The 13373-nt window shown below is 36.4% G+C and overlaps 1 protein-coding gene across 2 annotated transcripts; it reads left to right on the forward strand.

The window, feature by feature from the left end:
- The first annotated feature begins 1833 nt into the window (after nt 1–1833).
- LOC112513538 lies at nt 1834–13188 on the forward strand. 2 transcript variants are annotated; one of them, XM_025119829.1, is made up of 13 exons: nt 1834–2290; nt 2372–2423; nt 3158–3227; nt 3993–4206; nt 4412–4445; nt 7060–7739; nt 7844–7892; nt 7964–8089; nt 8860–8964; nt 9090–9181; nt 9272–9425; nt 12463–12484; nt 12576–13188. In XM_025119829.1, the coding sequence occupies exons 1-13, from the start codon at nt 2112–2114 to the stop codon at nt 12719–12721; spliced, it is 1923 nt and encodes a 640-aa protein (XP_024975597.1). In that variant the 5' UTR covers nt 1834–2111; the 3' UTR covers nt 12722–13188. The 2 variants fall into 2 exon arrangements, with proteins under 2 accessions (XP_024975597.1, XP_024975596.1); XM_025119828.1 differs by having other exon boundaries at nt 12463–12914.
- Nucleotides 13189–13373: the final 185 nt, after the last annotated feature.

The following is a 13373-nucleotide window of genomic DNA, read 5'->3' on the forward strand; positions in this document are numbered from 1 at the left end:
GCAAAATTACCTTAACCGGTGTTGCCTGGAACCTGGTTATGACACCCACAATTTTATAATGAAAGAAATGCCAGTAAATCCACTTGACAATGAAGGTGAAGTGGATGAGGGAACCGGAGACCTTGGAGTCGAAGACAGGGATAATATAAATGTTGTTGGTACTTCAAATGAGTAGACTGCATATAGGGATGATTTAGCACAATCTATGTTTGCTTCTTGGAATGCTACCAATTAATATGTATGATTCAAATGTTTGTTTAACTTATACTTCTAATGTTTGTTTAAATCTAATGTTTGTTTATAATAGAAATTATGGAGTTTGGACATGGATAATTAATTGTTGTTATACTTCAAATGATTCATTTATTTTTATAGGTATGACAAGTCAAATTAAAAATTATTGAGTATGGGCGAATATTGAAAAAACAAAACTTGTTGAAGCTTTAGTTACCATGGTGAATACGAGAGCATTCAAAGCCAATGATGACTTTAAATCGGGTTATTTAACATATCTTGAACAAGCGTTAAAAGAATCTTTGCCAGGCTCTTAGATTTTAGGAAACCACACATTGAATCAAAGTAAAAATAATGAAGAAAGATTGGACTGTTGTGCATGACATGATAAGTGGTTCATATACTAGTGGCTTCGGATACAATAGTGTAAAACATTGTGTGGTTGTTGAAGACCAAGTTTGGGAGTCGTATCTTCAGGTACATGCTAAAAAACTTGTTATTTATATTTGTGTAATATATAATCATAGTTATATGTATATTTATGTTATTCTATTATGAAATAGGTCCATAAAAGGGCGGAAAAATGGAAGAACAAAGCGTATCCTTTTTATGAGGATCTTTGTATTGTATTTGGAAAAGATCAGGCTCAAGAAAATAGAGCAAGAGATTTTGTTGAGGCGGAAGAGGATGTGCGTATAGAAGATCAAAAACAACACATGAATGATGAGTCTGATGACGTGATGGCAACTAGCAATGTTCAATGTGGCAATGCAAATATGCAATCGTAATAAACTTCAAGTGGGTGTGATACGAAGAGAAAATGTCGAGTAGATCCCATGGCCGACATATTCAATAATGCGGTTACTAAACTTGGAGAAAGTCTGGAGAAAATGGCAAACAAACTTATCAAGGGTATCGAATGAGAAGAAGAACTTGATAAGAAACGTTCGATGATCACTTATGAGATATCAGAAATGCAGTCATTGGCCCAACATGAGAAGTTTAAAGTAATTTCAATGATAAGAGACGATCCCGAAAAAACGAACATGTTTTGGGACTTGCAAGAAGCAGATAGGGAAGCTTATGTGAATTGGGTTTTGAATGAATGAAAAAATTTGGTGGCTAAATGTGTGGTTTTGGAAGAACAATTTGGTAGTTAGATATGTATTTTGGATTAATAAGTTTGTTGGTTAAATATGCATTTTGGATGAAACAAGTTTGGTGGTTAATTATGTATTTTGAATTAATAAGTTTGGTGGTTAAATATGCACTTTGGATGAACATGTTCGGTGATTAAATATGTATTTTGGATTAATAGGTTTGTTTGTTAAATATATAGTTTTGAGAAAATGAAAGAGATTTGATGACTAAAATATACAATTTTGAAGACATTGATATCAAAAATATAATTTATCAATAAAAAGAAATTGTTTATAAAACAAACAAACAAACAATTACAAAGGAAAAATAAAATATAATCTCAACCCAAATCCTACACACCAAACATAATTTATGAAGGAATCAAATTTAAATCCAATTCAATCCAAATACGTAGAAACACGATCCTGAAACCAAACGCTTTCTCTCCCTCTCTTTTTCGATAGTTAAAGGAAAATCTTTTAATCGGCCATCCTCTTGAGTTGTGTTCGTTCTGGTTTACGATCCTTCACCCCTTCTACCTCTCTACCTTTCTCTCTGTGTTTCCATGGCACCAGTGGCTTGAACAGCTTTCAACCCTTTCTCTCCCTCTCTTTTTCGATAGTAGAAACACCACGTATAATTGCAGCGAAGGGAATCTTTTTCTCGCGTCTTCCCTTCTTCTGCGTGCGTGTCGATTTCTAATCCTAATTTTATCAACTCAAAATGTTCTTCTTGGAATGATGGCACATTTCCCTGTTGGTGGGCTTGATCAATTACAAGTAAAATCTGAGAACGAATTACCTCTTGAAACCGCATGGTCAGATGAGCACGAATGTCTTCCGCTGAAGCAACGTTTGAAAATCCTACGATCCAAGTCCGTATCCAATTGCCCAGAGGAAACATTGATTTCAGCTGTGTAAGTTTTTTTGTTATTGGAGTATTTAGATTTTTGAGTTAGGGAATAATATCGACTGTTTGTTTTTGTTATTAAACGCAGATCTCCAATTGATGATGTTGTCATGGAGGAAGATGATCTCTGTGACTCTCAGGTAAGTTTAGTTTGCATTGAAAGAATTATGAGACTTCCAAAGGTCTATTAAAGTGGCTGTCAATCGGCACTGTTTCTAATAATCTATGCTTTAATCAGCAACTAAACGCCTAATAAAGTAGTTTTACAATGTCATTATGATATAGAAGTCCCAGAAGGAGGAAGTCTGGAAGTGTGACTCCATTCTGTTTAATTTCTTTCTTCTTTTCTAAATATTTTCTGAATAGATATTTAGGGGAAATTGGATACAACATGGGCAATATAAGATTGTAAATGGTTATTGGTGGTTCAGTTCAAAAGTAGGCATTTAATTCTATGCTGCATTACTTTTAGGGTTGGATCTTTTTAAAAGCCAAGAGGCTGATGGCCAGACCTCGTAACTCCACTTCTGTTAATTTGATCATGGATGCTTCTTGAAGTTCTTCTCCATTTCTAATATTTTCTATTGCTGCTGTCCATAGAAATATACCCATGGTTGGAGTTCGTTATCATACTTCGATGCATATAGTTTTGGAGTTCATCATGACCACCTTTTCCAGTTGTTTATTTTTTAGCTCATCAGTTAAGCTGTATCCCGAACATAAGCATTGGTAGGCCAACTTACATTTATTATGACAACTATTGAGCAATTCTCTGTTTCCTGTTGTATACTAGTTTCTTAGATGATTATTGACCAGGTAATTGGTTCTTTCATGTACTTGTTACTGTTATTTACATTTGAAAGTCGACATGCAGGTCTTTCATTTTGATCATGGAGGGAGCAAAGGAAGGTCCAAGATTGCCTCATGTGAACAAAGCCAACATGGTAATCTTATTGAGGAAGTACCCAAGCTTTTTTTCATGTCTTTCCATAGGGGTGGACTTGGTATGGTACCAAGTTATTTTCCTCAATACCATGTACCGACCAATATAATTGGGGCACAAAATCTTTCACCGTGTACCCAACCAACTGTATTTGTTATCAACTTTTTTCGGTTGGTACATGGTACTGTTTCTTTTTACCAACTTCAAGTTACATATGCGAAGACTTGCCATTTTGTGTTCAAATTTTGAGTGACATTTTGAGCTTGGTAACACATGCCATCTTTATGGGTTTTCAATTATAAAGAATAAAACTTGCAAACATTCGAATGCTCAAACAAAAAAAGTTAAGTTACAATGTTTAATATTTAATGCATCAAAATTACAAAAGTTAATAAATAATTAAATAAGTTGGTACCACCGTGGTACATGACTTCTAATACCCTGTACCAACCAAGTTTGCATACTTGGTAAGGTACTACCAACCGATTGTAATTGGTACGGTTGATACACATGTTAGGCTGGTTTGGTTCGATACAAATTTGTCACCAGTAGTTTTCCTTTTTCCAGCTAACCCCAAAAGAGAGGTTACAAAAAGAAAAAAGAACTTACTGGCTGCTTCAGGTGCTTCAATCACACAAATGAAATGTACCTTGTGGTCACTATGCACTTTGCTTGAGAAGATTGCTCAGTTTGAACTTTGAAGCATGTATACTTTTCTGAGTAGATCAATTAACCACTCTACTTAAATTGTGGTATCATCTAACAGGTGCAGTTCATGCCATTGAGTGTTCTCCCCTTCGAGACAGAATGCTGCCAGAAAGACTAGAGATAGAGTATAATGATGCTCAATACGACTCTGTAACTCAATTGCCTAACTGCCAACACATTCCTAGTGCTCATGATATTGAAATTTCTGAGGACTTCCTTGAGGATCTTGATGATATTGTGCTGAAAGAACGGCAGAGGATGCTGCTGTCAAGGTCTTCATCTATAGTTATAGTCCTCTTTTCTTTTCATATGTGATGTTATTCCTTTGTTAATACGCATGCATATAGCACACACCTTGAATTTACCTGCTAATGCAAGCATTGGATGTACTCAATGTTGCCACTTTTTTTCATCATTGATGTCATTAGCTTGCCTTCTTTTCTCATCTTCTTCCAAAATTAAAATCCCAATTTGCAGGGAGCTGGTGGGATCTATTGAACAGGCCATGGAGGTAATTTTTTTTCTTCACGACACACCATCTAATGTCTTGTGGTTTGAATTTCTCTCTTTCTGTTATCATAGTTGATTGGATAGTGTAACATAGTTCACTATTTCTTAGTGTTAAGTTCATCTTTGCTTAACTGTGAAGTGATTGGGGATGTTCTCTGGTTGACTTTAGGTCAGTAGGAATAGCAGAGGACGTTTCTTTAGGTTCTTGGTTCAAATCCAGCAGGTTGATGCTTTATAGTTTCTTGTGGATGTGTGACTGTGTATTAATGCTATTGATTCATCTCTATGTTGACGTGAACATTTGTCATGGTGTTCAGTTCAGGAGTACATCTTTATTTTGGTTAGTGAACTAGTTATATGACTGAAGTTCGTAGTTCATGAAAAAAGCTCTGCCTAGTAACAACACAATTTGCTTGTTTAGGTTTTGTTTTCTCTCGAATAGATGTAAGTCTGTAACTCACAGCTAGTTGGGTTTGGCTTAATATGAGAAGCCATGAGAAGTGAATGAGGCATAAAATATCACCACTGTATCATTTGAAGAAAATCATCCAGCCACAGAACTGGACACCACATCTTGAAATGAACTTAAGAAGAAAGTATACTTTTTCTGATGCCAAAAATAGATCAACTTCTGAGAAGCCACATATCATAAGGCTTTTCACCCTAGTTTCGTCTAGCATCACATAAACATTGTGTACACGTTAACCCCAAAAGAAGCTGGTGGGTAGATAACAAAACAAACTAAACAGAACCAAAGGGGTTTCCTCAAAATCGGCAACATGTTGTCACTGCCATTTCAAAAAATATCGGCCAATATCACCATGGATAAAGAATGAAGTCTTGAAATACGGGTACTTCAAGATACTACTGAATCGAAGAAACCATTAAAATGCAACCAGGACGTTTGAATTGGCATATGGGAAGATCTTTTTCATTAAGAGCATGCCATAAGAGGCCAACAAAGCAGAAATGCAACAGTTTCCGATGAAGTTTAGGACATAGAATCAACATTGTACTTCAATAGCTTTTTCCAGAAAACATCTTAACATCCACGATAAGAATATGATAGAATCAACAATTTCTTAATAAACGTAGCACAGGAGTAACTCTTCTGCTCGAAACAATTCTGGCTCTTAACTTTGAGGCTTGAGCAATACCATAAAAAGTGGTTTCCCTATATTCAATGCTAGAAAACGAGCTTCTGATATCATATTCTAGTAATTCTACTATTGTTAACCATTGCGCATGATTGCACAACGAGAAGTCATGCACTTAAACTTGAAAGCCAGCACACTTGGTTTCAGGTCGATACAGAATCTTACTTTTGATATTGACATCTGATAAGCCTCTCCTTTTATTCATGCTCTTAGCTCCATGCGCAAAACATGTTTCCTCAACATCCTTAACCTGCATATGATTGGAGTTTGCCAAAACAATTCAAATATCGGTGTCTAAGGATTCAGACTAAAATCACATAAAACAAATCACTGCAATTCAATTTCTGTCAAGGTTCTACACTTGCTTCTCATAATATATTTCAGAGTCCAGGAGCTCTGATCTTAATCCAAAAGATACACAAAACACAAGAAACGTAACTTAGCTCGAATCTATATGAAAGATGTGCTTCTTACTTCTGTACATGAAAATAGTCTCTTTATATCAATGTGAACTACCTTAACATAATCAAAATGCATCATCGGAGTACTAGACCAAAATCTGGAGCAACTTCGCAGCATAATGTGGACTTGTGGTTAGAGAGAGTTCTCATTCTTGATGAACATGAACTCATTCTACAAACATCCTTGCTTTCAGATGGCTGAAACTTCCCGATTCTTATGAGATCTCTGCAAGATCTTTCTGCAACTCCATCGACATATTTTCTTCCTCTTACTCTGAGTTAATGAGTTTCTTTATGACTTCTGTGGAAATCAGCTTCTATGGCAAAAATAGTGCTTTAATATGAAGGGAGGCGTGGCAACGATGAACGTGGACACTTGGTCACTTCACACACTGCTAACATACCAAATCCCTAAACATTCTTTTTTGCTCATTTGCTCTTCACTCATCCAAAATAAGGCACACAAAGAAGCACTTGGGCCTCTGAGCTCTGTGTCAGTGGATCGAATCCCCTCCAAATTCATTACACAGCAGTTCATCTTTCAAATATGTCCAAACAGTTAGAGATATGCCTCACTATGAATATGTCCTACTTTAATGGTAAACACTTTATTCTCTCTGATCCATCTCTTAAGCCTTTGAGCATTGATCTTACTTTACTCTCAATTAAGCATGTTAACACATACATCATATAACATCTCACACTCAAATGTAACAACTTTGAAAGCACACACATATAGAGCACAAGACATACCCTTTACAAGGTGTTACAATATAGCAGCATGCAATTATGACAAACTATTGTGTACTTAATACTGTTAGGAAACCCTGATGTTCACACAGTACAAATCATTTTTCTAATATGTCGAGTTCCATGTTTAAAATTGCTGCACTTATTTACATTCTATTTAGCTTCAAGAAGGTTCCTGTAAGCTCATTGGTTTATTGGATCTCTACTTATTTTATTTGATAGAGGTTGCTGAATTTTCATTTTACAGCATAACTTATCAGACACGTCTATAAATTCCGTTGACATGATTTCACAAGATGCTGGGATAGGAAGTGGAGGAAACAGTATTTGTGACATAGGAGGAAATGACACCTTTGAAAAATCTGATGGAAGTATTTATGCTTCTTGTGAGGCTTTGGAATCTCGTTCTTCAAATTGTACTACTGTTGGTGCTCCTGCAAGGAGATATCAGCATCAAGGAACTAGAGTATCTGAATCTCAGAAGTACAAGCATGTTTATGGAGAAGCCAGGCCATACTTTTCTGATAGAAATGCTATTAATGAACAGTGTTTGTTGTCAAGTTCCTGTAAGACTGTTTGCACATTAGCTTTACCACCTTTTCCAAATGTTAAAGTTGAACAATTAGATGATGAGTTAAAAATATCAGACAAAGATACTCTAAATAGCCAGTCCTTGGGTAACAAAATCTCTGAAAATAGCCAACATGTAAACACTGCTGAAATTTTTGAAGATATAATAGATCACATGATGCTTGGAGATAGGATGAGATTGCTGGCATCAAGAAAAATTCCCAAGACTACACTGTATGAGAATTTTGGGAACTCGAGTACGTTTGAGTCTTCCAGCATTGGCCATAAGCCTATTTTATCAGAGTCCTCAATTCCACTCATGAAGAAACGGCCACATAAAAGGAGGAAAACTGTCACGTAAGTGTCCTTGAACCATTACATATGCAAAATCATATGGAACAAATTCTTTATTTGGTTGTGGTTCTAACACATTGATGCTTACTTATGTTGAATAAATTCAGGGACTCAGTTGAAACAGCATTGGAGGAAGATGCACCTGGACTCTTACAGGTACTACTTGAACTTTATGGCTCATTCTTTATATAGATTTTTGGTAGTTAATCATTCTCCATCTATGACAGGTGCTAATTGAGAAAGGGGTTCTAGTGGATGAAATTAAACTTTATGGAGAAACTGAGGGCGATGAAGTAGTGGATGAAACACTGATTGAAGAGAGTTTTTCCGAGCTTGAAGATGTGATAGCAAAGGTTGGCAAGAATTTGAACTTTGATTGTTAGGTTATGCTCTTAGTGCCCAAAATAAATAAATAATACAAAATTTAGAGAAAGGAAGAAACAAATCACACTTTAACATGAAGGATTAATGGAGCTTTTAATATTGACAACTTATATTTTCATTCACAATTTTGGTAATCAGTGGACCTCTTTCTGCTATTACTTTACATATCTTGTCCAAAGTGAACAAAAATATCAATTATTTACATATTGAATAATCAGACTGCAAATCCATTCTTACCATTCATCCCTATGACATTTTTTGAGTTCATTGCTAATCATTCCATTCGTTGCTCCAGACAAAGTTGTAGAATGATTGTCTGACTAACTACCATGTTGGTCATTAAATTTGATTTTACTTATAGATGCTTGCACATGGCTTGTATTTCACAAAAATACTCATTGGTTATCTTACTCTCATCTACCATAGAAGTGTATGGCAGCTTCTTCAAGTGCATCTAGTGAAAATTAAGCATTTGCCACAGGTTATATGTAACGTAAACCACATTTAGTGAATTGATAGAAGACATGACTTTTTTTTGTTTATTTGTCTAATAAATGGCTATAAGTTTACCACTAAATAGTTGCATGTAGATCTGATCTATCATTCATGGGGTGACTTCACAGTAGTCATCCTAAACACTTTGCGAATACCTAAGAAGTTGAGTAGTATATATTTTCAGTTGCATCAGTGATATATGTGCAAATTTGTTTCTGACGTAGTTGTTTCTTTAACGAGACAGATTTTCTCCCAACGGCAGTCATTTTTTAAACTTGCTCCAATAAGGTGTGCGAAAGGTGAAAAGGCTAGTTATTGCTTGGCTTGCCTTATTTCACTTGTAGAGCAGGTGAGTAGTTTTTTGCATGTCAAGCTTGTAGTTGGAAATCTTAGCCGAAGTTTTGTACTTGTATAAATCATTGGGTATAGTTTGTGTCTTTATTTCACATGCATCTTCTTTGCCATCTGTTGTAGGCACGATATCTACGCGTTCGGAAGTGGCCAGTTGAATGGGGTTGGTGTCGGGACCTCCAGTCCTTCATTTTTGTTTTTGAGAGACAGAACAGGTTGGCCCATCAACTATGGAAATCATGCCTGAAATACCCTTCCCATCTGCCCATGATAAAAAAATATATTCAAATTTTACTTGGATGCAGAATAGTGTTGGAGCGTCCTGAATACGGATATGCAACTTACTTCTTTGAATTGGTAGATACATTACCTGTTCGTTGGCAGATCAAACGATTGGTGACAGCAATGAAGCTTACTAGTTGTAGCAGGATTACTCTGATTGAGAATAGAGCATTGACGGTAACAAATTTTCATTTTTTTTCTTTTCTTGTTTACGTTCTTATCTTAAACATCTTCACTGATGGGAATCCCGTAATTGTCACCTTAAACTGGATAAAATAATTACTCTTGTTCCATGTAGTTCAAGAATTTATTTATAATAGTCTCTACTCTGAGTACTTATTGGTTGTAAAGCGTCGCAAGAATGAGTCTGTTGGTTGATAGGCCTTCTCACAATTTTCTTTTAAATCCATGACCTTTTCATATACAAGAATGCCACTTCTATATTGCAAGATTGCCCCTAAACTTGTTAGAAGGTTATGCTGTTAATAAAATTATCATTTGATGTTATTGAACCAAATAGCAAAAACACATATATGATTTCAGAATCACTTTGATACAGAAGAGTTATTTAGCTAAATGACCTTCTGACAATTATGGCAAGTTTCTAGGCATTCTTGTATTTGTAAGAGGAATTCTTTTTTAAGCAGATGCATCCTCAAAACTTGCCAAAAGATCAGGGATTTAAAAAAAGCATGTCAGAAGGTGATTTGAAGTTTCATTCAAGAAATAAAAAACTTTATAGATTCACATATCCAACAATTCAATTCTATTATAGTCTTGATTTGAAGGATTAATTGACTTCATAATTCAAATAATGCTGATCAGAAGGGCAATACTGGTCCTGCTGCTGAATTGTAATGAATAGCTATTCATTTTTCATTATTATATGTAACTTCTTTGTAACTAGAATATTACAAATAGTAACTCGACCGAATTAAGGGGCTGTTTGTTTGCCTCTTAATGGTTCCATTAAGAGGCAACCTCTGAATTGCTAAGAGGCAAATCATGTTTGCCAAAAAAAACCCTACCTCTTAATGGTTTTAAAACCTCTTAGCGATTTTTCATCCAGGATAACCCCTAATCGTTTAGAGGCTCTTAAGCATACTGACCACTTAACCATTCTGTATGAAACCATTCAGCTTTTAGTTGGGATAACCTGTAAGCAAGACCTAGGACAAAGAAAGTGACTTAGGATTCTCAGAAGCTGCTTCAGATTTAAGAACTTGAAAGGATGTCATAGGCATCTCTATACTTGTGTAAATTTAAGGCTGCATTGTTTGCACATGTTTGGTTTAAGTCCATTCCTTGATTGCTCCTGAATTTGCGTATTTTAAAACAACTGGACTTTTTTTCGACAAAATGATCTGGAAACTGTTTTAAACTTCAAAATAAGGACCCCAAATAGATACACCAGATCCTTTTTTCATGCAAGGCTTGACAGGTCTTACATGTTTACTATTGACGATTTCTCCCTCATCAAATGCGCTGTGCTTCTTTCTTCCTGTTACAATGTAATTGAAGTTACTGCATGTTCTGGCATATGTTTTCATTTATATAATCACAAAGAAGAAAATGGATTTTTTAGGACACATGTGCCTTCGTAATGGGACTTTAACTTTATAGGACAAAAAGCCAGATTCTTATTCAAAGGCACTACAATAAGTTGTTAGGATGAAATTAGGCGAACAGGTTCTATCTATATGAAGTTGAGCACTAAGGCTGCGTTTGGTACATGGGACAGGACGTGACAAAACTCACTGTCCCACGTTTGGCATGATATGGGACAGGACAAGAACTCACTGTCCCACGCTTGGTGCGACATGGGATAGGGATAGGGACAAGAACTGAGACATGGTGGGACATGGGACAAAAAAAGTTTTTTCTTGTTCCACCAAAATAGGTGGAACAAGATGGGACAAGAATGAAATTGAAACTAAAATATTACTAATCAACCCTTGTTTGATATATAACATACTTGTTTTAGTGGTCACCACCGCGAGTTGCGGCCACCGCCACCACTGGTAGCCACTGTCGGCCACCTCTACCCCACATCCACAACCACCATCGGCCGCCAATCACCACCGTCCATCGCAACTACCGCCGTTGGCCACCTCCACCTTCTCTTATAACTACAACAACCTCCCCCACCCCATCCACAACCATCACAGCCATCGACCAACACCGTTCATTGCACCACCGTGGGCCACCCCATCTCCACCATAACCACCACTATCGGCTACCACTACCATTATCTACCATATTCAGGTCCTCCACAACCACCACCGTCCATCTCCACCATCACTAGTCTCGTCGGCCACCACCACCTCCACCATAACCACCACCACTACCCACCTTCACACCTACCTCCACCACATAGGCCACAACTACCTCCACCACTGTCGACCGCCACCACCACCACTATCCACCATCATCACCTCCTCAACAACCACCATCGTCCACCAATTACCAATGATAATACCTCCACAACCATCGTTGTTGCAACAATCTTCACCGTGCCTAAACCATTTGATAAAGATCTTCCAAATCGAATAAAACATAATTTCTTCTTTGTATGATTAGGTTTTTTCAAACTACCATCATTTATATTAAAAAATTAATTCAAATTTGGTACTAATTTATATTTACGTATATCAAAATTGTGTAAATTTTTTTATACATTAAATTATTTACTATATTTCTATTATTTATAATTATTATATGATATATAAAATCATAAAATAACTTTTGGGGGCAACTTATATAGTTCTGTCCTCTCCGGTCCTAGTCGTCCAAACACCAGACAGACACTTGTTCTGTCTAGTCCTACTCTCTTGTCCTGTCCAGTCATGTCGTATCATATCCGCGTACTAGACACTACCTAATTGAACACAAAAATCAAATCGTCCTGTTATCCTCTTTTGTGACATATTAAAAGAAGTGTTATCTAAAAATGTCCTATAGAAAGGAGTTCTATTTTTTGTTCTATTAGGTGTCTAACTTCATCGGTAGAACCTGTTAGGTCGCTAACTTCGCCTTAAATTGGACGCATTTTTTGGTTTCATTATCTTAAAGTCCTGTTAAGTACTCTATTAAGACTCCCAAAGACAGTTGTGCGTCCTAAAAGACCAATTTTTGTTGTAATGAATGGTAGTTGTTCAAAGTACAATAAAAATGAAAATAAATTTGTGTTTCAAACATCTTTACCTGTGTGTAGGTTGGGGATGATATGACAGAAGGTGAAGCACGGGTGTTAATGGAATATGGTTGGATACCCAACAGTGGTTTAGGAACAATGCTGAACTATTGTGATAGAGTTGTTCATGACAGGAAGCATGAGAGCGACACCTCGGAATGGAGGTCGAAAATTGGGAAATTACTTACTGATGGTTACAATGGTGGAACAATTGTCCCAAATGATATTCCAAAGAAAGTTATGGAATCTGGTATCAGTCACACCTCTCAAGTCAAGTTAGAGCAGTAGCTAGCTAAAGGTTAGTAAAAACCGGAAAATTTTCTTTTTTTTCTTTTTCGAAGTGGTTGACCCCCCCTTCATTACTAGCACTGAGTTTTGAACCTACAACAATTGGCTCAAAGGACCCCATTTGTACCAATTCGACCAAAGCTCACACAGGTTCACTAATGGTTGGTTCTACGATGGTATACTTGCAAAAATGAATTTCTTTTGAGGAGAAACAAGTTGTAGAATTTGCATGCGGATCATGTGGTGCATAATTGAGTTAGTATGTCTAGCATAATCTTTCTCCAAGCGTAGTACAGTTGGTTCCAGGACAGTATACTGGTTTCGTGCTAATGAAATGGTAGGTAAAAGTCAATTGATGTTATTTCCATTTTCTAAGGAGCACAACTCTTGACAACTACAATTGAAGCTGACTTTGAGGATATAGTTGATGCAACTATTGAATTTTTGTTTGTGCTTTAACAAATCCCTCTTTTTGATGATTGCAACAAATATTATCTATGGGTAGAGCCTAGATCAAATTCTTTATGCATTGGTCATTTTTTTTTGGTTAACTGTAGGTGCCTAGATCAGTTTATGCGTACCTCGACTAATTTCATGGGTCCTTGAAGATAATGCTCAGGAAAATTCTCAGAGGCTAAATGCCT

Source organism: Cynara cardunculus (assembly GCF_001531365.2).
Source record: "Cynara cardunculus var. scolymus isolate 2C chromosome LG 5, CcrdV1, whole genome shotgun sequence".
NCBI lineage: Eukaryota > Viridiplantae > Streptophyta > Magnoliopsida > Asterales > Asteraceae > Cynara > Cynara cardunculus.